The sequence below is a fragment of the Oncorhynchus mykiss genome, chromosome 26 (assembly GCF_057628025.1).
Source record: "Oncorhynchus mykiss isolate SJ-2025 chromosome 26, ASM5762802v1, whole genome shotgun sequence".
In the NCBI taxonomy this organism is placed as follows: domain Eukaryota; kingdom Metazoa; phylum Chordata; class Actinopteri; order Salmoniformes; family Salmonidae; genus Oncorhynchus; species Oncorhynchus mykiss.
Window position 1 is genome coordinate 14,496,475 of NC_143047.1, and position 26,766 is coordinate 14,523,240.

The 26,766-nt window shown below is 43.5% G+C and overlaps 1 protein-coding gene across 50 annotated transcripts in view; it reads left to right on the forward strand.

The window, feature by feature from the left end:
• The window catches only part of LOC110506437 (tight junction protein 1), a 157,330-nt gene that overhangs the window by 83,976 nt on the left and 46,588 nt on the right, over positions 1 to 26,766 (forward strand). For 31 of the 50 annotated variants that reach the window (XM_036963727.2, XM_036963732.2, XM_036963733.2 and 28 more), the window contains 8 exons: positions 14,248 to 14,304; positions 17,211 to 17,335; positions 17,515 to 17,617; positions 17,805 to 18,138; positions 18,257 to 18,363; positions 19,247 to 19,415; positions 19,667 to 19,808; positions 23,938 to 24,074. In XM_036963727.2, the coding sequence (XP_036819622.2) occupies positions 14,248 to 14,304; positions 17,211 to 17,335; positions 17,515 to 17,617; positions 17,805 to 18,138; positions 18,257 to 18,363; positions 19,247 to 19,415; positions 19,667 to 19,808; positions 23,938 to 24,074 (1,174 nt within the window). The remainder of the gene's footprint in view (positions 1 to 14,247; positions 14,305 to 17,210; positions 17,336 to 17,514; positions 17,618 to 17,804; positions 18,139 to 18,256; positions 18,364 to 19,246; positions 19,416 to 19,666; positions 19,809 to 23,937; positions 24,075 to 26,766) is intronic. The other 19 variants (XM_036963729.2, XM_090222181.1, XM_090222183.1 and 16 more) reach the window with 1 other exon arrangement.

A 26,766-nucleotide genomic window follows, 5' to 3' on the forward strand; every position in this document is an offset into this window, starting at 1 on the left:
TATACTGTGACACTGGTAATACTAAAGTGCCTATAAGGAAATCCAATAGTCAAAGGTATATGAAATAAAAATGGTATAGAGAGAAATAGTCCTATAATTCCTATAATACCTACAACCTAAAACTTCTTACCTGGGAATATTGAAGACTCATGTTAAAAGGAACCACCAGCTTTCATATGTTCTCATGTTCTGAGCAAGAAACTTAAACGTTAGCTTTTTTACATGGCACATATTGCACCTTTACTTTCTTCTCCAACACTTTGCTTTTTGCATTATTTAAACCAAATTGAACATGTTTCATTATTTATTTGAGGCTAAATTGATTTTATTGATATATTATATTAAAATAAGTGTTCATTCAGTATTGTTGTAATTGTCATTTATTATAAATAAATAAAAATCTGCCGATTAATCGGTATCGGCTTTTTTTGGGTCCTCTGCGTTAAAATCATAATCAGTCGACCTCTAATACACTTCCTCAAAATAATCTGAATTAATCGAAGATGACTCAAGAAATCTGTCATTGATTTTGATGTTTTTACCGATGAGATCTTAGTCGCACAATTTTATATCTAACTGATGTTTGGTGCAGCATTTCTAAATGAAAAAATGTGCATGAAAACGAGTTGTCTCTTGTTGAAGGACAACAAACACTTTACTGAAGAATCCCTACTGTTGACCAATCACTGACAGAGGGGCGTAGACTGCGCCTACCAACTTCGGCTTGCCTCAAACCTTTTTGTGTGCCCGAAAAACCCTTACCGAAGTCCAAAACTAACAAAAACGTCACATGTCGTCATTTATATATGCACAAACTCTTCCGACGGTTTCATCTGGGAAGCATGCAGGCGCCTTTAGTAACGTCTCTATTTGGGTCTTTAGGGTGCTCAATATAGAAAGCCAACTCCGTTGCTCTTAGCTACTCATTTTTTCCACGGATTTTCTCTGTACATTTGCCTTCCTCCTGTAATTCTCCAGCTTGTGTTATCCACTGGAGTCCTTTTATTAAGTTCTTGTATAAATACATGGCTGTGTTGAGCAATGGGCTGCAGCCTTCCAGCAGTAAGTCCTGTCAGTGGCATTGCCTTGTAAGACAGCTGTCAATATGAAAATGTCCAGTAAAACAGTGGTGGTCACTGGTCCTTTTTGTGGACGTCTGTGTGTTTGATGTCCACAGCTCCACACAGAGCTCTTCCAGGTGTTTTCTTCACACCTGGTTTGACCCACTCACATCAAAAAGAGAGCCCTGAAAAGTGTTAGCTGCACTGGTGTACTAGGAGCACAGTATGCTGGTCCTCTGAATCAGTCCCACCGTTAAAGGATTAGTGTATATAAAATGGATTTGGGCCTTGTTTTTAGTATGTATTGGGGTGGGTGTTTGTGTCTGCGTGTGTGTGTGTGACCGAGAGAGCGAGCGAGTGAGGTGTTTACAACCGCACCTGTGTGGAGCAGTGCCCAGGGAGTTGAAGCAGATTGTCAAGGTAAAACAACATCTAGTGTGATCATTTTGCCTTAGTATAAGGAGGAAATATATACAGTACCAATCAAAAGTTTTTTTTATACATTGTAGAATAATAGTGAAGACATCAAAACTATGAAATAACACATGGAATCATGTAGTAAACAAAAAAGTGTTCTAAAAGTAGTCACACTTTGCCTTGATGACAGCTTGGCACACTCTTGGCATTCTCTCAACCAGCTTCACCTGTAATGCTTTTCCAACAGTCTTGAAGGAGTTCCCATATAAGCTGAGCACTTGTTGGCTGCTTTTCCTTCACTCTGCGGTCCAACTCAAGGTCATATATTGCAGCACCTCATCACTCTCCTTCTTGGTCAAATAGCCCTTAAACAGCCTAGAGGTGTGTTAGGTCATTGTCCTGTTGAAAAACAAATGATAGTCCCACTAAGCGCAAACTAGATGGGATGGCGTATCGTTGCAAAATGCTGTGGCAGCCATACTGGTTAAGTGTACCTTAAATTCTAAATAAATCACTGACAGTGTCACCAGCAAAGCACCATCACACCACCTCCTCCATGCTTCACGGTGGGAACCACACATGCGGAGATCATTCGTTCACATACTCTGCGTCTTACAAAGACACGGCGGTTGGAAACAAAATCTCAACTTTTGACTCATCAGACCAAAGGACAGATTTCCACCGGTCTAATGTTCATTGCTCGTGTTTCTTGGCCCAAGCAAGTCTCTTTTTCTTATTGGTGTCCTTTAGTAGTGGTTTCTTTCCAGCAATTCAACCATGAAGGCCTGATTTCACGTAGTCTCCTCTGAACAGTGGATGTTGAGATGTCTGTTACTTGACCTCTGAAGCATTTATTTGGTCTACAATTTCTGAGGCTGGTAACTCTAATTAACCAATCCTCTGCAGCAGAGGTAACTCTAGGTCTTCCTTTCCTGTGGGGGTCCTCATGAGAGCCAGTTTCATCATAGCTCTTGATGAATTTTCCGATTGCACTTGAAGAAACTTCTTAAAGTTCTTGACATTTTCTGGATTGACTGACCTTAATGTCTTAAAGTAATGATGGACTGTCATTTATTTTTGCTTTTTTGAGCTGTTCTTGCCATAATATGCACTTTGTATTTTACCAAATAGGGCTATCTTCTGTATACCACCCCTACCTTGTGACAACACAACTGATTGGCTCAAATGCATTAAGAAGGAAAATAATTCCACAAATTAACTTTTAACAATGCACACCTGTTAACTTGTTATGGTCGTGTGTCTTATATCATTTTAAAGCTATTCTCGTTGTTAATCCCACCAAAGTGTCCGATTTCAAATATGATTTTTCAGCGAATGCGCTACAAACGATTATGTTAGGTCTCCACCAAACCACAATAAGCACAGCCATTTTCCAGCTAAATATAGCATTCACAAAAAACAGAAATAAAGATAAAATTAATCATTAACCTTGAATTATCTTCATCAGATGACACTCATAGGACTTGATGTTACACAATACATGCATGTTTTGTTTGATAAAGTTCATATTTATATAAAAAAATCTGAGTTTACTATTTAGATTCACTAGTTCCAAAAACATCAAGTGATTTTACATAGCCACATCGTTTCAACAGAAATACTCATCATAAATTTAGATGATAATACAAGTTATACACGTGGAATTATAGATATACCTCTCCTTAATGCAACCGCTGTGTCAGATTTCAAAAAAAGTTTACGGAAAAAGCAACACATGCAATAATCTGAGACGGCGCTCAGAACAGAAGCCAAGTTAGCCGCCATGTTGGAGATGCAGTCCTAGGAATTCAGTCCTAGGAAGTCCTAGGAATTCCAGGTCCACAATAAATGCTTGATTTGTTCGAAAATGTCCATTATTTATGTCAAATTAGCTACTTTGGTTAGCGCGTTTGTAAACAATTCCAAAGTCACAAAGCCCGTCCACTATAACGTGACGAAATGTCCAAAAGTTCCGTAGCAGTCAGTAGAAACATGTCAAACGATGTACTGAATCAATCTTTAGAATGTTGTTGTTTACATATATCTTGAATAACGTTCCAACCGGAGAATTAGAATGACTTCAAACGAGTGGTGGAACGCAGGTGCTTCCCCTGTGAACGCACATAGTGAATGCATGGTCAACTCGTGGCAGTGGTGACTATTTCCTGTCTCATTCGACCCCCCCTTCACATTAGAGTCATCAGACAAAGTTCTATTGACTGTTGACATCTAGTGGAAGGCGTAGGAAGTGAAAACTCATCCATATCTCGCTGTAATTTCAATGAGAGCTTGGTTGAAGATCTGCCACCCTCAGAAAAAAAAACAGGAAGTGTAATTTCTCCGTTGTTTTTCTGATATGAGTTCTGTTAAACTCACAGACATAAATCAAACAGTTTTAGAAACGTCAGAGTGTTTTCTATCCAATACTAATAATAATATGCATATATTAGCAACTGAGAGTGAGGAGCTGGCCGTTTACAATGGGCACCTTTTCATCCAAGCTACTCAACACTGCCCCTGCAGCCATAAAAAGTTAATTAAAATGCATTCCAGGTGACTACCTCATGATGCTGGTTGAGAGAATGCCAATAGTGAGAGAATGCCAATAGTGTACAAAGCTGTCATCAAGGCAAAGGGTGGCTTTTTGAAGAATCTCAAATATAAAATATATTTTGGTTACTACATGATTCCATATGTGCTATTTTATAGTTTTGATGTCTTCACTATTATTCTACAATGTAGAAAATAGTAAAGATAAAGAAAAACCCTTGAATGAGTAGGTGTGTCCAAACTTTTGACTGGTACTGTGTATATGATATATCGTAGAAATAATGTACCGATGATCTACAGCAGATTTAGGTTGCAGACTAGGCCTACACATTTCAATTTGGTAATCAGAAAATCTGGAGCACTAGTGCAGTGTGTGTTTTGATTGTGACCTAGGGGATTTCCCTTCAGGGAAGTACAATTGTGCTGTGGAAGGGAAGTGAGCTGTGCATCATTGAATACGAAACCGTTGCAATGAAGAATTACATTTCAATGCACCACAATTATGTGTTCAATATCAAGCATTAGCCTACCAGTACAATATTTGCATTGATATTCTATTTTGGGGTTCTGGTTAGATTGCATCCATTATGATTGTATTGTTTTTGAGAGCCAACCAGTCATGTCTGACAGCCTGGTTGCTGGGCAGACTTGATGTGTTATGCCACTTTGTTTTGTTTCCCCGGTCTTTTCCCATAATGACCTCTATTCATAGATAGTCTACCCATCCATTACTGCTGTGGTGTTTTAGGAATACATAACCAAACACATACACGCTGTGGTCTTTATTTGGGCAGCATAATATGTACGGCTGATTTAATGTCCTAAAATAAGGCTATGACTTGATCGTCTAATTGTACCTTCAGCCTCTATGAGTGGTTAAGGCAGGTGCTGGCTAGAACTCTGTGTCGTAGGCCTATGGTGAAGAACACCACTACTGGCTTGTATGGTGATGCTGTGCAGATGCTGGTCAAGGATCGGACAGATCCTAGTCCTAGACAGAGGTAGGAGTGAGACACCACACACACACACACATGGTCTGAGCAGGGCCTCTGCTGCAGAGGGAATAGTTAGGGTCTGCAGCTGTGTCTCTGTCTGTGTTAATGTGTGTACATCCAAATCACATGTCCCAAGCCCATGTTTACTCTAGAACTGGCTTTATTTTCCAGGAGCGTTGTGTTGTTGTGTGTCTGGTCTACATGTAAAGATGACACCCCTGGAGCTATAGGCCTCCTCTCTGGCAGACAGACGAGACATCCTCAGGAACTCTTAGTTTCTTTGATCAGAACCAGAAACCCGGTCCACTCTCCGAAATGTCCATGTTCTGTGTGTAAGTATTGTATTACACTGACTTTATGGCCTTTGAATATTTACCATATATGATGTTTATACAGCATTTTGCCTCGTGTAACACTATACTTTATCTTTTGAGAAATCTGTGGATTTGGCTGTATTGTTTTACCTGGTTCATTGTAAGTCTAAAATGTTTTGCATATGATTAGGTACATTTCCAAGGAGCTCTCTTTTCTCCGTCCAGGGTGTTTTCTCTCGAAGCTGAAACTATTCATTGCAAACAGGAAGGGAACTCAATTTCCTGTGGGTTAATCTTGCGCTTGGTAGCTTCCTGTTCCATACAATCACGACCACACAGACACACTGACCTAATACTCCATAAGGATCTTACCTCACAGCAACCTTCACATTAAAGTCAATCATGTTTGTGTTTAGATGTATCCTCCCTATATGAACTATACACTCTTCTCCAGCTGTACCCGCAGGAGAAGCCTTTTTGGTTCCAGGTAGAACCTTTTTGAAAGGGTTCTATTTGGAACCAAAAGGGTTCTACCTGGAAACGAAAAGCGTTCTTCAAAGGGTTCTCCTATGGGGACAGCTGAAGGAGAGTATGAAGACTACTAGCTATAACAAAGGTGCTACAAAAACCTGACCAAACACACCAAAGCATGAATGAATGTTTGAAATGTTATATTGGTGTCAAATCGCCAATTGGCAACCCATCCCTTATGGGATTAATTAACACACAAACATTATAATAATTCCCTATGGTAATTAAATGATCATTCTTCTTCCGGTGTTCTCTGCATTGTGCATCACATAAAGAGTGAAAAAATGTAAATAAAAAGTAAATCAAAACATAATAATAATAAGGTTATCTGAACAATAATTACACCCCTAGAGCAGTAAAATAATGTATGTATGTACATTACTGTTCAAAAGTTTGGGGTCACTTGGAAATGTCCTTGTTTTTGAAACAAAAGCACAAAAAATGTGTCCATTAAAATAACATCACATTTATCAGAAAAACAGTGTAGACATTAATGTTGTAAATGACTATTGTAGCTGGAAACGGACAATTTTTTGAATGGAATATCTACATACACCTCAGCCAACTACATTTAAACTCAGTTTTTCACAATTCCTGACATTTAATCCTAGTAAGCATTCACTGACGTCAGTTAGAATCACCACTTTATTTTAAAGAATGTGAAATGTCAGAATAATAGTAGAGAGAGTGATTTTATTTATTTCAGCTTCTATTTCTTTCATCACATTCCCAGTGGGTCAGAAGTTTACATGCTACCAAATACTAATTGAGTGTATTGCCTTTAAATTGTTTAACTTGGGTCAAACTTTTTGGGTAGCCTTCCACAAGCTTCCCACAATAAGTTGGATGAATTTTGGCCCATTGCTCCGAACAGAGCTGGTGTAACCGAGTCGGGTTTGTAGTCCTCCTTGCTCACACACGCTTTCTCAGTTCTGCCCACACATTTTCTATTGGATTGAGGTCAGGGCTTTGTGATGGCCACTCCAATACTTTGACTTTGTTGTCCTTAAGCCATTTTGCCACAACTTTGGAAGTATGCTTGGGGTCATTGTCCATTTGGAAGACCCATTTGCGACCAAGCTTTAGCTTCCTGACTGATGTCTTGTGAAGAGACAGTTCCTCTGTCCAATCTTTGTGTTCTTTTGCCCATCTTAGTCTTTTATTTTTATTGGCCAGTCTGAGATATGGCTTCTTCTTTGCAACTCTACCTAGAAGGCCAGCATCCCGCAGTCACCTCTTCACTGTTGACGTTGAGACTGGTGTTTTGTGGGTACTATTTAATGAAGCTGCCAGTTGAGGACTTGTGAGGCATCTTTCTCAAATTAGATACACTAATGTACTTGTCCTCTTGCTCAGTTGTGCACCGGGGCCACCCACTCCTCTTTCTATTCTGGTTAAAGCCATTTTACGCTGTTCTGTGAAGGAGAAGTACCCAGTGTTATACGAGATCTTCAGTTTCTTGGCAATGTCTTGCATGGATTAGCCTTCATTTCTCAGAACAAGAATAGACTGATGAGTTTCTAGCCATTTTGAGCCTGTAATCGAACCCACAAATGCTGATGCTCCAGATACTCAACTAGTCTAAAGAAAGACAGGTTTATTGCTTCTTTAATCAGGACAACAGTTTTCAGCTGTGCTAACATAATTGCAAAATGATTTTCTAATTATCAATTAGCCTTTTAAAATGATACATTTTAATTAGCTAACACAACGTGCCATTGGAACACAGGAGTGATGGTTGCTGATAGTGTGCTTCTGTACGCCTATGTAGATATTCCATTAAAAAATTGCCGTTTCCAGCTACAATAGTTATTTACAACACTAACAATGTCTACACTGTATTTCTGAACAATTTTATGTTATTTTAATTGACAAAAAAATAGCCTTTCTTTCAAAATGAGGACATTTAAGTGACCCCAAACTTTTGAAGTGTGTGTGTGTGTGTGTGTGTGTGTGTGTGTGTGTGTGTGTGTGTGTGTGTCTCCAAGGGCATTATGTTGGCAGTAACACTCCCATGTTTTTTGATTCGTTAAAGGGATGATGACTGATAGTGGACTGCGACATGTAATCAAGGAGCGCACAGAACAGAAACTTCCCCCTCTCTGCCTGTGTTTCCTGTTTGCTCATGATATCACACATACCTGACCACTTGACCTAACCTCATCACCTGTTCTCATCACTTTTGGTTTCTCACACTGTAGTTAGACAGCTGAGACTGAAAAAGGGGCATCCCCGTTCAAGTCAGTTTTCTGTAATTCTATTTCTATGGAGGTGATCTGTCCCAAGCTTCCTCATGCCTTTGTCCCACTGATTATCCTGCATGATTACAGATTCTCTGAGTGAAAACTACAACTGTAATCATCCTGGATATCAGAAGTTATTTATAGCAGCTTGTCTTCCATCCAGCATGGGGGAGTAATGAGGAGGGAGCACGGGAGCACAGTCATCATTTAATTTAAACTTCTTAGGAATAGGCGTCCTGTCAGCGGGACACCTGTCGACAACATACGGTGAAATTAGAGGGCGTGCAATTCAAATAAATAATCATAATATTAAACATTTCTGAACATACAAGTATCTTATATCGGTTAAAAGCTTAAATTCTTGTTAATCTAACTGCATTGTCCGATTTACAATAGGCTTTACAGCGAAAGCATACCATGCGATTGTTTGAAGATGACGCCCCACATGTTTTTCAACCTGCATTCTGTTTGGTTTTTCTTTGGATTTTCATCTACCATATCAATTGTGTTATAGTCTCATACATTATTTTAACTTTTCTACAAACTTCAAAGTGTTTTCTATCCAATGCTACCAATTATATGCATATCCTGGCTTCTTGTCCTGAGTAACAGGCAGTTTACTTTGGGCACATCAGTCAGGCGGAAATTATGAAAAAAGGATCCTGGCCTGAAGGAGTTTTAATGAGTTAGGTAGCTAACCTTCTCACCCACAGCTAAGACTCTCAATTGCTAATCAGAATACCATCGCTAGACAGAGAATCAGGATGAGGGAACTTGCTATATACCTTAACACTACAACACAGAGCATGACCGAGCCCCAGTCGTCCTACTGAAAGCTCTCTGCCACAGGTTATTTCTGGGCTGTCAGTAGTATGGCCTGCACTGTGCTGTGTTGTGTATTGTCTTTGAAGCAGGCCGGAGAGGAGCTGAGGCTGCTGTCTCTGGGAGGGCTCAGTAACACAAAAAGCCCCTTTAACCACAGATCAAGGCCCATGCTGTACACTGGGCTGTCCACACCTGCCTAACCTTTGTTTCTCAACAGGGCCTCTCTGGCCACGGCTCAAGCCTGACTAAATGTGAATCATGGTATAAATATACCAAACATCCCCTCCCGCAAGATCAAGACATTCATTGTTTTATGTAACTCTACTTTGGGATTAGATAATCACCATTTTGGGGGTATTTGCTGTCATATTTGTTCTGGAACGTCAGACATTGTTTAGCTATTCATTTGCTTTGGCCCTATGCTACAAGGCTTAATATTCCTGTAACAGTTTCCATCAGATAGAATTGTTAGCATTTGCTACACGAGTCAAATGGGGGAATGCAAGGCTGTGCTGTCCTGACTGAAACAATATTCACTCCCAGTGTTCTCCTACTGTTCATGGGTGTCTAGGAGGGGAGAAAAGGTCCCGGTCAGGGATTTGGCCATCTGCATTTATCTTCAACAGGAATGCTAATGTTCGGTGGTATTGTTCTCGGTATTCAATGTGTAGTATCATAGCAACAAGTTTCACTGGCCTTTTTAAATAGTGTCCCTGCAGATGGCCTCTTCAGGATTGCTCCCAGCAGTAGAACACAGCAGCAGTAGCACGTGTTTTTATGGCTGTAACAGCCATGCATAATGTCATCAGATTAGGACCTGATTTCTGCAGTGTCCTCTCTGTACCAGACCCTGTTCTGCACTCCACTGACACTTCACAACAAGCTGTTTTAATCACTGCTCCAGATTATGGTGAATCATTAAAAAGATAATCCCATCAGAGGAGAAGACGAGAGCAGAGTTTAGCCGCACTGGAGTAAACAGTCCTCAGTGATCAAGAGCTCCTCTCTCTCTCCTCCTGACTCACTAACCACCCTTCTCTGACCCAGAGGTCTACCGATAACCGTTAAGCCCTACGCCCTCATGACCGGTACTGCCAGTCACACCCTACCGATGCGGTAAGGCCCTTCCCAGTCAGACACGTCCCACTACTAAGGCCACTCTCTGAGTCACCACAGCAGTGAAAGGAAGAACCACAGGAGGGGAAGAGGGAGGAAAACAATGGACGTTGGAGATTCTTCAGCGTGTGTCTGTACTGTCTTCTAACATCTGGCCCCATGGCTGGAAGGGTGTGTGTGAAGGGGTTGGTTAGGGTAAGTGCAGGGAGAGGCAGTGAATTATAAGCCTTCTTCATTGTCTTAGGATCCCGTATTGAGAGAGAGGTCATGTATCTATTGTTAAGGCTGTACATAGATACTCTGCTGCAAGTAGTTTGCCCGTGTATGGGATAGAGACAAATCTCTTTAAAATGTCATCTGTACACGGTTTTAATTGAATGTTTCCAGTTACTGGCCATACAGAGTATGTATGTCAGTTACAGCCTTGCCCCCATACAGAGTATGTATGTCAGTTACAGCCTTGCCCCCATACAGAGTATGTATGTCAGTTACAGCCTTGCCCCATACAGAGTATGTATGTCAGTTACAGCCTTGCCTTGTTACAGCCTTGCCCCATACAGAGTCAGTTACAGCCTTGCCCCCTTCCTCTCACCTTATAGCTTCACCACTCAGTGTCCTGTTCATCCTAAGACGAGGCCCCCTTGTCACATGGTCCACAAACATCATGGACATTTTTCTCATGGCTTGGGGCCCCGCTGTCTGCTTTGCAGTGTACTGTTGGCAAAATGTATGACCTCCAGCCTTACAAACACTTGACAGGAATGTCGGGTAGGGGGGCGGCTTTGGCTAAATGGGTCAGGTCCCCCCCCACATAATGGCGGGCCGGCTGTGGGAGTCTCAGGGGCAGACAGTGGGAGGGAGGAGCAGCACAAACCCTGCCTGCCTGCGCCAATTATGGACATTAATAACATCCACATTGAAATGCAATGAAAATCAGGGTCAAGGGGTTAACTGTGTTCATTACAGAGAAATGGGAGTTTAAGAGAACAACTACATACCCACACCCGGACTAAACTAACATACTGTACATACCCACACCCTGACTAAACTACCATACTGTACATACCCACACCCTGACTAAACTACCGTACTGTACATACCCAGACCCTGACTAAATTACCGTACTGTACATACCCACACCCTGACTAAACTACCATACCCACACCCTGACTAAACTACCGTACTGTACATACCCACACCCTGACTAAATTACCGTACTGTACATACCCACACCCTGACTAAACTACCGTACTGTACATACCCACACCCTGACTAAACTACCGTACTGTACATACCCACACCCTGACTAAACTACCGTACTGTACATACCCAGACCCTGACTAAATTACCGTACTGTACATACCCACACCCTGACTAAACTACCATACTGTACATACCCACACCCTGACTAAACTACCGTACTGTACATACCCACACCCTGACTAAACTACCGTACTGTACATACCCACACCCTGACTAAACTACCGTACTGTACATACCCACACCCTGACTAAACTACCGTACTGTACATACCCACACCGTGACAAAACTACCGTACTGTACATACCCACACCCTGACTAAACTACCGTACTGTACATACCCACACCCTGACTAAACTACCGTACTGTACATACCCACACCCCGACTAAACTACCGTACTGTACATACCCACACCCTGACTAAACTACCATACCCACACCCTGACTAAACTACCGTACTGTACATACCCAGACCCTGACTAAACTACCGTACTGTACATACCCACACCGTGACTAAACTACCGTACTGTACATGCCCACACCCTGACAACACTAGCCCTCCTCCTATCCACACCCTGACAACACTAGCCCTCCTCCTACCCACACCTTGACAACACTAGCCCTCCTCCTACCCACACCCTGACAACACTAGCCCTCCTCCTATCCACACCTTGACAACACTAGCCCTCCTACCCACACCTTGACAACACTAGCCCTCCTCCTACCCACACCTTGACAACACTAGCCCTTCTCCTACCCACACCCTGACAACACTAGCCCTCCTCCTACCCACACCTTGACAACACTAGCCCTCCTCCTACCCACACCTTGACAACACTAGCCCTCCTCCTACCCACACCCTGACAACACTAGCCCTCCTCCTACCCACACCTTGACAACACTAGCCCTCCTCCTACCCACACCCTGACAACACTAGCCCTCCTCCTACCCACACCTTGACAACACTAGCCCTCCTCCTACCCACACCTTGACAACACTAGCCCTCCTCCTACCCACACCTTGACAACACTAGCCCTCCTCCTATCCACACCCTGACAACACTAGCCCTCCTCCTACCCACACCTTGACAACACTAGCCCTTCTCCTACCCACACCCTGACAACACTAGCCCTCCTCCTACCCACACCTTGACAACACTAGCCCGCCTCCTACCCACACCTTGACAACACTAGCCCTCCTCCTACCCACACCTTGACAACACTAGCCCTCCTCCTACCCACACCTTGACAACACTAGCCCTCCTCCTACCCACACCCTGACAACACTAGCCCTCCTCCTACCCACACCCTGACAACACTAGCCCTCCTCCTACCCACACCCTGACAACACTAGCCCTCCTCCTACCCACACCCTGACAACACTAGCCCTCCTCCTACCCACACCCTGACAACACTAGCCCTCCTCCTACCCACACCCTGACAACACTAGCCCTCCTCCTACCCACACCCTGACAACACTAGCCCTCCTCCTATCCACACCCTGAAAAAACTCAAACTGAGTCAAACAGGAATTCTGAGCAAAAATGTAAAATGTTGCTGGTCCTGTAACTTCTTAGTCATATAATATTAGTAAAATATTCCCAGTCTGGCCATTCCAGACATGTTAGTGTGACACAAGGCTATGCTGTGTCACTTATTGTGAACTCCATGGCTGTCTCTACCCTGCTTCTCAGCTATCCCAAACCTGTCTTCACCAGGTCCACTCAGCATTAGCCAGACAAAACATGAACTGTCTAGAGGAGACCGTAATAGCCCTGTTGATGATTACTGCGATGATGGGGATGAAGAAGAGGTTGGTCATAATGTTGTTAGGTGTTTGCTTGCTTTTCTTTTTCTTCTCCAGCGTTGCTCCTCTGCATTAGAGCAGCTGTATCATTACAGCTAAATGCCTGGATACCAGAAGGGCTTGTTGTGCATCAGTCAGACTTCTAAAAGTGGATTTGTGGGTGCAGAACTGTGATTTACAGCTGCAGGCCAAAGCACAGTCACGGGTGGAGCAGTACTGTGGGGAGGACAGGACAGAGGACAGTGTTAGACCCAGAGAGGGAGGGAGCTGCCTGTTTGTGGGATGAATTCATGTCTGTCTGGTCAATGGTGTTTCTTTTGTAGTGTTACTGTTAGCTTAATCCACACTGGCAGGCAGCACTGAGGTCCAGGTAGACCTTCCTCACCTAGAATGAACCTCAAAACAAACGGAAGATGGTCCATCTTTTTATAGCAAACAAATGTTCACTTGCACTGTAAACCAGATTGAATCTGTGTGGGCTGTCTGCTCTGTGCAACACGCATCTATAATGTTTGCAGATTACACTTCACATTGGTGCTCACAAAAGTGCAAGCAAACACTGTCAGAGTCTCTCACCCCCAGTGATCCAGTAACACGACATGTGGGATACAACGGTAGGCGAAGCTGGTGTGTGTGTGTGTGTGTGTGTGTGTGTGTGTGTGTGTGTGTGTGTGTGAGACACTGCAGTGGTGATGTCCCAGTGGTCTGTGGTTCAGTGTTTGGGGTATAATAGTCCTCAGTCTCTCTCTCTCTCTCTCTCTGTCCGCTGGGTACCTGGTAAAGAGCATTGCCCTCCAGGCAGCCTCCGCCCCCTCTTCTCTCAGCATGAAACCCAGACCATCAAAAGTGCTCTGCAAACGGAGAGAGCACATGATAAGCTTTTAAAACCGTGACTGAGTATCCAGCCACCCAGAGACACTCCGAGGTCTACCACAAGTTCAATCTCTGTCAGCCTTTAGAAGAAAATCTGTACTTTTTGGAGTATTGTTTTTTACACTGGCACTAAATACATTACCTCCCGTGGACTTTTACCCTGTTTTGGAATGGTGATTATCACAGTGTTAACTGCTTACCCTCATTACCCTAATGATGTTAGTGACACCTCTCTCTCTCTCTCTCCCTGTCTTAGAGCTCAGCGATGGAGGAAACTGTAATATGGGAACAGCACACAGTGACCCTTCACAGGGTAAGTGTTTACCTCTCTCCGTTACTCTCTCCTTCTCCTCCCCATTCCTATGTAGCCCTCTCCATCCCTACATCATCATCCCTCTCTCTCAGTGCCGGGAAGGCCAGATGCAGGATCAGGAAGTGATGAAACACACAATGGGCCCAGCATACAGATGTCAGGAAGCTGTGGTGAGGAAGAGGGCTATGTAGCGTCCTCTTCCTGTGTGTTTCTCTTCTCTTCCTGTAGGCAAGCCAGCCCCATGGCTCTCCAGGATCACAGGGAATACTGTATGTTGTGTGGACTACACATGAACTAGTATGTTAGTGCCTAAAGATGGGAGTTGCCAGTGACCTCACGATACGATATTATCGCGATACTTTGGTACCGATACGATATGTATTGCGATTCAATACTGTGATTTTATTATGATTCCATGGTCCAAACATATTGCTCACCATGTGTCTGCTGCAGAGGAATGAGAGAGAGCCATGAGAAATGTAGTCATGGAAATAAGTGTACAAAAGTAACTAAACTAAATAAAACAGTATTACGATATTGTCAAAAAAAGATACGATATATCGTCAAAAATAATATCCTGATATCTAACTGTAGCAATTTCTTTTTCTGTCCATCACCATTAGTACCCTATATAAATATTAGCTTTTAAAACATTAGTTTTTTTTTATCCATGGATTTACAACTTTTTTGATTAGAATTCAAATTCGCTGACCAGTGTACAATGTTGCCAATTATTTTTTCTGTCGGGGTCTCAACTTCCTGTTGAGAGTTAGAATAGTAAAATACACAAGGTGCAATTTCTGCATGTGGTTGTGCATCAGCAGTGTTTCTCTTGACATGTAATTCACAGTGATGATCGTCCCATATCCTCCATCACTTGATTTAAAGAAATGTTAAATAACCAGACACTGACGATGATTTACAGTTGATGAGAAGCACATTTACTTATTGATATTATTGTGGGTTTGAAAAGTCCTCTTGATTGTTGTTGATCACCTGTAAAAGGTGAGAAACAGTGTTTTAAGAGTTTGATTTGGGAGCAACGGCCGTTGGTTCGGCGACATACTCTTGTTGTGCGTCTCCCGATTTAATATCGGCTGTTTCTGGTCGTACATTAAGTGATCGAAAGTACACTAAAGTTTACTAATTCAAACTTAAAGGTAGATCATGAGCAATGTGTATGATTACCTTGTATTCCTTGTTTATTGGAGAGGGTTCTGTTCACTTCCTGTTCAGAGAATTGACTGGCAGGTGGGGTGCGTTGGAGCGCATAGTTAATGAATGGTACGGGTAGTGCTCTAATAGCTTTTCTCGAGAGGGACATACATGTTCATATCCCCAAAGTCTAGTTATTCATTAAGCATGGCTTAGCACAGTCATTGAGATATGTGCTGGGATATATTCAAGTATGTTTATGATCTGAACGACGTTTAGATTGTTCATTAATTGGTGTGTGAAACGCCTTGTTTTCATTGGTCAAATGCACTAGGGGTAGGGGTGTAAGAACCCTGTATTCTCATTGTTTAAGAGACAGGACAGGGAACGGGTCGGCATGCTGCCGGTTACGGGCATATTTGAAACATTGATTTTGTTAGTCACTCCCACTCAGCCTATCAACATGGCATAAGTCATGGCAAAATGTGTACAACTGCATAAAACTTGCTTCAAAACAGACACGTTTTCTCTACGCCCCATGGCAAATGTGTAGAATTGCGTGAAACTTGACGTGGGCCCCCTGAACCAAATCTTCCCGTGGGAGCATGTTTTCAGGAGCTTTGGTCCCAGGAAACAGAGAATTTCTAATTTGGTCCTAGGCTGAAATAGTTTAAGAAACCCCTACACTAGACCATTGGAAAGCAAAACTACTGCAACAGGAGTAGATTCACGACAGTGGTGAAGGCATAACTCTGGCTCCCTTTCCAAAACCATATTATTATCCCACTTACACTGGTATAGGCCTACCACTTAAATTAGTTTACTCCATGATTGCACTGTGGTAAGCATGCTATTAAGTTTTTTGGTGTTTACACTTTTCAATGACATACACTCTCAGGACTAGACTAGTGAAACAGGTGATGTGTTGACATGGATTATCTCATTGGCTGTCTGGAGGGGTGCAATGTTTAATAACATAACGACCATAGGAGTTGGCTCCACGACACTAACAGATCTGGGACCAGGCTAGAGGCATGCAGTCAATGTGTGGTTGTGCCAGCGAGCGGATCACCATCAGGGTTATTATAAGTGTCTCTCCTCTCAGTCTCCAGTCCTGAGTGGCGTCCTGGCCTGGCCATCTGTCAGGAGATCAGGAGTCAGGACAGAGTCAGGCTGGCTGTGATAATGGAGGAAAAAAAGATAATGGAGGCTCCAGTCAGAGGTGACAGACTGACTAGAGAGGAGAGAGACCTGAGAGCAGATCAGATCACTGTGCCAGACACGTCCGTCTGTCTGTCTGTCTCTCTGTTTCTCTGTCTCTGTCTCTCTCTCTCTCTCTCTCTCTCTCTCTCTCTCTCTCTCTCTCTCTCTCTCTCTCTCTCTCTCTCTCTGTCTCTCTCTCTCTCTCTCTCTCTCTCTGTGTGATTTCTAACCATGGTCATAACACACACTAATCATTTTGCTATAGCTAGGCTATATGAAGGGATGGTTGATGATAGCTTCCTTTTGACTTAAATAGAATGACTAGAGTTTAGAGTATCTGTGGGTGTTTTCCTATGTATCGGATCTGCTACGCTATCTGGACTGAGGAAGTATGGGCTATGTAGTCTACTGTGTACAGTATTATGTTCATCAATTGCATTCAGGCAAAAAACTCAGATGGAGGAATTGAAGAAAACATACACTGTTGTCCCAGACCTCATGTCCTCTCCAACTTCTGTTGTGTGTGTGTGTGTGTGTGATGTGTGCAGGCCCCAGGGTTTGGGTTTGGCATAGCCATCTCAGGGGGCCGGGACAACCCTCACTTCCAGAGTGGTGAGACTTCCATTGTCATCTCCGACGTCCTGAAGGGAGGCCCAGCAGAAGGACTCTTATCGTAAGTGCAGAAAACACTTTCGATGGAGATTTTCTGTGAGCCTGATTTTTAGTTCAGGACGAGCCTTAATCTGTGTCTGGGTAACCAGCCCTATATGTTACCGCTATGGTCTTGATTTGGGAGTGGTCAATGTAGATCCTGACCGGGATTGAGCCTCCTTGTTTCTCTTCTCCTTCCAGGGAAAATGACCGTGTGGTAATGGTCAACGCAGTGTCCATGGACAACGTAGAGCATGCGTACGCAGTGCAGCAGCTTCGGAAGAGTGGAAAGAACGCAAAAATAGTGAGTTGTTGTATTCCTCAGAGGAATGAACAACAGGCTAACCTTAACGTTATGGCCCTCGGCAAATACATTCCTCTTCTATGAATGTCACCCCAGGGATTTAGACACGTTTCTCACTTCATTGAGTTAATAAGAGGTCATTTGAGGTGGTTGAGAATGACATTATGTCCCTTTCTTTCCCCCACAGACAATCCGAAGAAAACGAAAGGTTCAGATCCCGGTGTCTCGCCCGGGGGACAGGGAGACTATGTCCGAGCACGAGGAAGAGGACACTGATGAAGACGATGGTTACGAGCAGCACAGCGGCCGCAGCGGGCCCACCAGCGCCTATGGCGCGGCGAGCGGCGGCACGGCCAGCAGGCGGACGAATGACCGCGAGCGTGAACGCAGCAACAGCAGCCGGCGGGAACACAGTGCCTCGCGAGAGAGGAGCATCTCACCCCACTCTGGCCGATCCCAAGGCTCCTCTACACCGTCCCGCCCCGCCAAAGTCACCCTTGTCAAGTCCCGCAAGAATGAAGGTGGGCGCCACAATGTCCAGCTTAGGTCTTTCTTTTGTGTTGTCAGTTTGACCCTACAGTTTAAGGTGTGGTATTGCACAGGGCTCTGCTAATATTGTTTTGTTTTTGTTGTTCAAAGTAGAGTATGGTCTGCGTTTGGCCAGCCACATCTTTGTGAAGGACATCTCCCCAGAGAGCCTGGCAGCACGGGACGGAAACATCCAGGAGGGAGACGTGGTGCTGAAGGTGAGAACCAGAGACATGATAGGGCTGGTCGTTATGCACGATGACCTGGAGTGGGAATGCCACCGGTTCAAATCCTTTGACGGGCACTCAAAGAAACAGGGACTGAGATGCAGAGCAGAAATATACTAAGCACACCACTTCCCATGAGGCAATATTTTGGGCATGCATTCACTAATAAGCTAGTGTGAATATTGGAAGGTAGCCAGGGCCTCACAAAGACTTAGAGAGGGGAGGGATATACAATGTCACACCTTCACACGAACTTCATCAACACAACACATCGTTTCACTGTGACATCTAGTCATTCTAGCCTTCTCTGTTTTATATGTCCCCTCTGAGAGAGATGCCTGTAATGTGAGTTCAAAGTTCATTAGTGTGCTTCTCAGTAACCAAGCATTCCATGCATTCCATCACTCTCTTTGGTTCCTGACTAGTCGGTCGCTGATGGGAAAGATCTACCTCATCACAAGAATGTAGACCCTGGATTCTGACTGTCCTATGTTAAAAAAAGTCATTGTATAGATCTCAAGTCTTACAAGTGTAGTAACTATGAAAGTGTGTACAGGAAAGAGGGATAACGTGTGGTTGTGGGACTTTAGCCTTCCTGTATAAACATTTAAACAAGGAGTGGTGATTTCATTTTTATGCAATATTGTATGATGGTATGTTCAATCTCTCACAGCAAGTGACCATACGTAAAGCACTGTGCATGTGAAACATTTGCTAAAGCATAGCAGACATTTTTAAACGTCATTATATATCTTTTACTCCATGGACAGGTATGGCTTTGGCGTATGTGTGCTGTTACACGAGTCCAAAGTTAAACTGTACAATGATGAGAATGAATCCTTTCTTAAACAGCCTCTCTTTTTTTTCCTCCCAGATTAACGGCACAGTGACCGAAAACCTGTCATTAATAGATGCTAAGAAGCTGATCGAGAGGTCAAAGGGCAAGTTAAAGATGGTGGTGCAGAGAGACGACAGAGCCACGTTGCTCAACATCCCCGATATGGACGACAGCATTCCCTCCGGCAACAACTCCGACCGAGACGGTGAGATGGAGCTCTGTGCGTTCTCTACAGGACGGTAACCTCAATCAATCTCGTGTTTTAACAACCTCATATTGATTAACACAGTTTTGTTTAGCTTACAATATGGCATGATTTTATGAGGGTGCAATTTCCCAGAGGTATCTGAAAAGGAAAACTTACTACTTAATCCTTTTCCTACTGATTTCTCTCTCTTTTTCAATCTCTTTTTCAATGGTTCAATCGCTATACTAAACACCACTTTGCTCTAACAGACATTTCAGAAATTCATTCACTGACCTCAGACCATTCCTCTCGATCCCATGATCGAGCACGGGGCAGTCGATCCCGCTCCCCTACCCGGTCTGAGCCCTCGGACCCCTCCCGACACTCACCACGGCAGATCAGCAATGGCAGGTAAAGAAAACACACACGCTACACACACACACACACACACACACACACACACACACACACACACACATATTACACAATCGTCATAGGACAGCTGTCATACACATCACACAGACACCCACAGCGCTGCAACTCAAGCTTCATCGTGCATCATGTTAAAGCCCATAAGTGGTTAGTTAGTGTTAATCACCAGCACTTCTAGAGGGCTGTGTATAAATCAATTGATAATGAAGACACAGGATGAATAGAACAGAAATATGTGGCTCTATGACCCCAGCAGTGCCATAATGACCTGCTGTAGGGGTCAGAGGTCACAGAGAGGCAGAGGAGAGGATATTGATGCTTTTCCACATCGATGTCCCATCCCCTGCACCCCTCCCTATAGCTCACCATATAGTCTCCCTATATACAGTGTCCATAATAACTCATCACAACCTAAAGGAAACCACCAGCCTGGAATGGGCCAGAGCCTCAGTCAGTACAATGATAACTATATATTTGATAAACTGTCTAAATATTAACATGTGCCTCATTTCTCCCATTTTCCCAGTCATTTGAATGTCTTGTTTCTTTCCTCTGTTGCACAATTTTCTCTTTCGATCTCCTCAGTTGGAGGCTAAAGTAAGTTTGTGTGGAAAGCAGTGGAGAGATGCAGTAACCGGCTTTGACAGACATTAAGTAGTGGCGACTGGCTTGCCTGCATAGCTGCCTGCGTAGCTGACTAAGTAGATAGTCGCTAGACAGAGAAGTAGACCAGTAGATGAGTTGCCTTGACTGAGCGCGGCTTGACAGTTCCTCTCAGATTGGACAGGAGGCTTGGCGCTGTTAGCCGGGCTGACTGTATGTAGTGTGTTGACGCCAGAGGGGCTGGAGGGAGGGATAGAGCTGTGGAAGGAAAGGCTGCTGCTGGTTTCTGATCACACGGCCTGCCTGCCGTATCACAGCAATTAACCAGGATGAGAATGGATTGCCCAGATGGAGCTCGTGTGTCGAGCGGAAAGGCTCTGAGCCCTGGAGGAGAGGGTCTGTAGAGAGAAAGCCCTGGATTCAAAACGAAACACAACACAACTCAAGTCAAGTGTTCTGCTTTCAAACTCTACCATGTCCTCTATTCCCTTTCCTGGTTTGGCTATTTCTGCTGCAGAGCACACGTGTGGAGGGTCAGATACCTGAAAAGGCCCAACTCATTTCAGATTCTGCCAGCATTGGTTCTGTCCTTTTTGAATCGCAGTGAACAGTCCTTTTTATTTGACAGAGATTTGACATACATTTAGCATCCCGTAGCCCCCTGTAGTTGCTGAGCACTCTGTGTTTGTACCTGTCTTTAGCTCCCTCCTCAGTGCTGCTGTAGGGTTTTGTAGACATCCTGATATGATGGCGTTAATGCAAATAAGCAGCTGTAGCATTGATCTGAAATGGGAAACTGACAGCCGGTTGGTTGGTACTTCATAGCGGTACTGGTCTCTCCTCAATGCTCTGGGTCTTAACCCCAAGCCCTGTCAACCCATATGGAATCAGATGAATGGCAAATCAACAACTCCATGGAAAACTTAGTACCCACTTGAGGCAGTGGAGAACATTGTGTAATGGCATTAAAGTCAATTCGTCATCAGAGGCTGGGATGAATGAATGCCTGGCTAGATAGATGCTAGATATCTGGAGGGACCAATTGTTAGTGATTTACAGCTGCCTGTTTGTCACCAAGCCACTCCAGTAACCAATTGCCGTAAATCAGCCCCAATATAACTGTCAACAATACTGTGGAATAACAATTCTTGTCTCAATGCAGGAACGCAGGGACATTCTTATACAGAATACTCCCACTGTAAGTGTCACAATGTCACAAAAACACCCTGCCAGTAGTTGTTGAGACCATCCTAGAGTTTAGGCTTGTACTTAGTTTAGTACTACTGATCTACATCGCTCTTTCTGTCTTGTTTTCTTTCCAGAGTTAGCCTTTAGGTTTGGGGATTTTGAATTGGCGTTACTTGTCTTCGTGTACATACACAATGAGTAGCATAATATATGTTGTATTCCTGAGCCTTGAGCACTTTGGTTGAATGTTGGTAGTCTAGTTCTAAGCCAATGTCAGTCAAGAGGGACTAAATGGTGAGTGTCAGCAGGGATTGGCTATAACCAGACCAGTATGCATGCAGTAGTCATCACAGTATGTATTAGCTATGCAGGAGGCCAGGCAGGAATTTGACACGCTTCCCACAGAGATTTGCCCCAGAATCAGACGGTTCACAGAGTTGAGGTTTTCTCTATAGTTAAATTTTCCTCTTGTCCCTGTGAGAAACCATTCCCTAATATGGAATCAGGTCGTCATTGTAATCAACACTTGACTAATTGACTTACCTGAAATAAAAAACGTCTTTGTGAAAGTACCTCATTGAACTGTGAAAATGTTAGTTAGCCTCCTGCATTTGGTTTTGTAAGGGATTTTCCTCAAATAACTACTAAATAAAAAAAGCTGTGCAACTGTCCCATTTTAGATGGATGTTTTGACAGGGGTCTGTGGGAATTACAAAATAAAGGTATCCCTCTTTGCATGATGCAGAGCACATTTTGTCACAACAAGATTATTGTGTTGCGATGTCCATTTATACAGCGTAACCTTAGATTGACGCCACAGGAGGAAATAAGAAACAGATTGCAGATTTTTTGCTTTGGTCCTTGTGTACGGTTGTGTTTGGAAAAGGAGAGAAAGGAGGGAGGGAGGCAAGGTGAAAGCAGTACGTAGGGATTTATGTTTAGTTGATATGCTGCCTCCAGGACAGGGCAGGGAGGACAGGTGCGGTGCCAGGACAGGCCAACAGGCCCTTTCTGACTGACGGACGGACAGACAAATAGACAGGCGATTATAGCTTTGTTGAAATTCATCCCTTGCAACGCAGACTGCCCTGCAGCCCTTTTTAATGTCTTTATCTCCACCATTCCCTAATGCACTCTGAACTTTAACCACATTATCTGGAATTCCACTGTTGAATGATTGTAATGGAGTGTTTTCATTTGTTCTCACAAAGACAGGAAATGGAATACTAGAAATGCAAGGGTCACCATTTCACTTTTCAAGCCAACACGTTTTGCTGTTGTTTGAGTCTGGTTTTGTCTTTGGGATGTGAGTGCATGTTATCCTGTTAAAGTCCTGTGTGAGGGAGAGTGAGTGAGCGCTGGGTGTAAGATGGGGACACAGTCAGGCTGTAGTGCAGCTTACCACTTAATTTGTCCCGTGTAAAAAGCTGCTGGATGCCAGCTTCGGGGTCACGTGACCAGGCTGGAATTCGCCCATTGTTCTTAGAAACAGCCGAGTAGAGCTGCAGAGACGGAGCACGGCATTCACACATCTGATCTGAACACTCAGTGCCTGGCTGCCGTGAGCTGGAGCTGGGACTGGCTCTGGCAGGTATACAGCACTGCTGCTGTGGTTTGGTTAGAAGGTTGAGAAGGGAAATGGAATGAATCATTTGTAATGCACACAGTTCTCAATCAAAACATTTTAGAAAAATGTCTGCTTCGGTATGACTGATTTAGTGTTTCTGGTCTCTGTGTGGTTGTTAGTGATACTGTAGGGTTGAGAGGACAGTCTCTAGACCACACAGCTGAAAGCACCTGGAGTCTGCTCTGCTGCTGATGCAGTCAATGCCGAGGTGAAACCAGGGCCAGCAGAGACTAGGTCCTGACCCTATTAATATAGTTTGAGAGGAAGACAGCCGTCCTTTTTAACTGCTTATAGTTTTAGCCGTTCTTGACTGTTCCTAATGCCTTATCACTCATTCCATGCTGTGATGTCAGTAATACGGCGCTCTCATAACAACACACACAGATCACACACACTCCATCACCGTAGCTACGTCCCAGGGCTAAAACAGCAGGACCTTCCCCACACAGCCTGTGCAGGAAGCTCTGTTATTAGTTTTATAGAACAGAACCCCTCTGTGGAGATGGTGCAGAGGTCATGCTACATTGTTTTGTCTCCTATACTTTATATTTTTTAATTAGACTCGGGGTTCATCCATCTACCTTTCTGTTCTCTTTTCATAATTGCTACCATTCTTCATCTCACTGTGTAGGCCTACAAAGGAAATAATGAACAAACCCAAAATAAATAATCAACTGTTTCTTTTTCTAGCCACAGAAGTCGAGATGAGGAGAGGATTTCCAAGCCCGGGGTGATGTCGACTCCTGTTAAAGGTTCCCAGGAGGCCCTAATCCAGGCCATCAGCGTCCAGCCACTGGCCAGAGAGGACAAACTGCCCCCGCTGCCAGGTCAGTCAGGGCCCCTGCTGCCTCCACAGCTGCCTCCACCTGTCTAACTGCCTGAACCAAAACAGGCCTTGACACTCCTCTGTACTGTGCCTATCCCTCTTTGCTTCCCCCTCTCCTCTGCCCTGGATTGGAATGAGCTCTGTACTCCTTGTCCCACATATCAGAAAAGCCCAGTCCATAGTACTGTAGTCCATTCCTCAAGTGCAGCCTTTCTTAAAGTATGGGTCTCGACCCAAAGTGGGTCACGGACATGTTAATGGTGGGTTGTGACATGTCAGAGTAAAAACTATATATATTTATTATTTAAATATATTATTTAAATATATCTATATATACAGTGCCTTGCGAAAGTATTCGGCCCCCTTGAACTTTGCGACCCTTTGCCACATTTCAGGCTTCAAACATGAAGATATAAAACTGTATTTTTTTGTGAAGAATCAACAACAAGTGGGACACAATCATGAAGTGGAACGACATTTATTGGATATTTCAAACTTTTTTAACAAATCAAAAACTGAAAAATTGGGCGTGCAAAATTATTCAGCCCCCTTAAATTAATACTTTGTAGCGCCACCTTTTGCTGCGATTACAGCTGTAAGTCGCTTGGGGTATGTCTCTATCAGTTTTGCACATCGAGAGACTGACATTTTTTCCCATTCCTCCTTGCAAAACAGCTCGAGCTCAGTGAGGTTGGATGGAGAGCATTTGTGAACAGCAGTTTTCAGTTCTTTCCACAGATTCTCGATTGGATTCAGGTCTGGACTTTGACTTGGCCATTCTAACACCTGGATATGTTTATTTTTGAACCATTCCATTGTAGATTTTGCTTTATGTTTTGGATCATTGTCTTGTTGGAAGACAAATCTCCGTCCCAGTCTCAGGTCTTTTGCAGACTCCATCAGGCTTTCTTCCAGAATGGTCCTGTATTTGGCTCCATCCATATTCCCATCAATTTTAACCATCTTCCCTGTCCCTGCTGAAGAAAAGCAGGCCCAAACCATGATGCTGCCACCACCATGTTTGACAGTGGGGATGTGTGTTCAGCTGTGTTGCTTTTACGCCAAACATAACGTTTTGCATTGTTGCCAAAAAGTTCAATTTTGGTTTCATCTGACCAGAGCACCTTCTTCCACATGTTTGGTGTGTCTCCCAGGTGGCTTGTGGCAAACTTTAAACGACACTTTTTATGGATATCTTTAAGAAATGGCTTTCTTCTTGCCACTCTTCCATAAAGGCCAGATTTGTGCAATATACGACTGATTGTTGTCCTATGGACAGAGTCTCCCACCTCAGCTGTAGATCTCTGCAGTTCATCCAGAGTGATCATGGGCCTCTTGGCTGCATCTCTGATCAGTCTTCTCCTTGTATGAGCTGAAAGTTTAGAGGGACGGCCACGTCTTGGTAGATTTGCAGTGGTCTGATACTCCTTCCATTTCAATATTATCGTTTGCACAGTGCTCCTTGGGATGTTTAAAGCTTGGGAAATCTTTTTGTATCCAAATCCGTCTTTAAACTTCTTCACAACAGTATCTTGGACCTGCCTGCTGTGTTCCTTGTTCTTCATGATGCTCTCTGCGCTTTTGACGGACCTCTGAGACTATCACAGTGCAGGTGCATTTATACGGAGACTTGATTACACACAGGTGGATTGTATTTATCATCATTAGTCATTTAGGTCAACATTGGATCATTCAGAGATCCTCACTGAACTTCTGGAGAGAGTTTGCTGCACTGAAAGTAAAGGGGCTGAATAATTTTGCACGCCCAATTTTTCAGTTTTTGATTTGTTAAAAAAGTTTGAAATATCCAATAAATGTCGTTCCACTTCATGATTGTGTCCCACTTGTTGTTGATTCTTCACAAAAAAATACAGTTTTATATCTTTATGTTTGAAGCCTGAAATGTGGCAAAAGGTCGCAAAGTTCAAGGGGGCCGAATACTTTCGCAAGGCACTGTATTTAAATAATATACATATTTATATATATTATTTAAATATATTTTATTTATTTATGAACACAGTCGGGGTCTGAACTTACTGTTGAGAGTTAGAATAGTATAATTCACAAGGTGCAATTTAGAAATTTGTTTGTGCATCAGCAATTCTTCTCTTTTGTCAGTCACTGACAGTCACTCAATTAGCCATGTCAGCTACCAATTGTTTTTATTACTAGGTTAGTCTAGCCAGCTATCTACAGTAAACTTGTAATCATGAACCAGAGGAGTATCAAGTAGCAGTATCAAACATATGGAAACCACATCATTCCACGTCATTCCAGACATTACAATGAGTCATACCTCGTATAGTTCCTCCCACCAGCCTCCACTGTCATAAACGAATACCGACCAGACACACAGGGCACATGACCAGGTGCCCTGACCTCCAGGGGGCCCCCATTGATTTTGTTTGTCACTCTCACTCAAATATCATATTAACATGGCATAAGTAATGGCAAAATATGTAGAATTGCATGAAAGTAGCTTTAAAACTTCAAATATTTCTCTACACCCCATGGCAAAAATGTGTAGAATTGCAGGAAATTCAGTTTAACACTTCAAATTTTCTCTCCAATGTGAAGAGGGGGGCCACTAAAATACACTACATGACCAAAAGTATGTGGACACCTGCTTATCGAACATCTCATTGCAAATTCATGGGCATTAATATGGAGTTGTTCCCCCCTTTGCTGCTGTA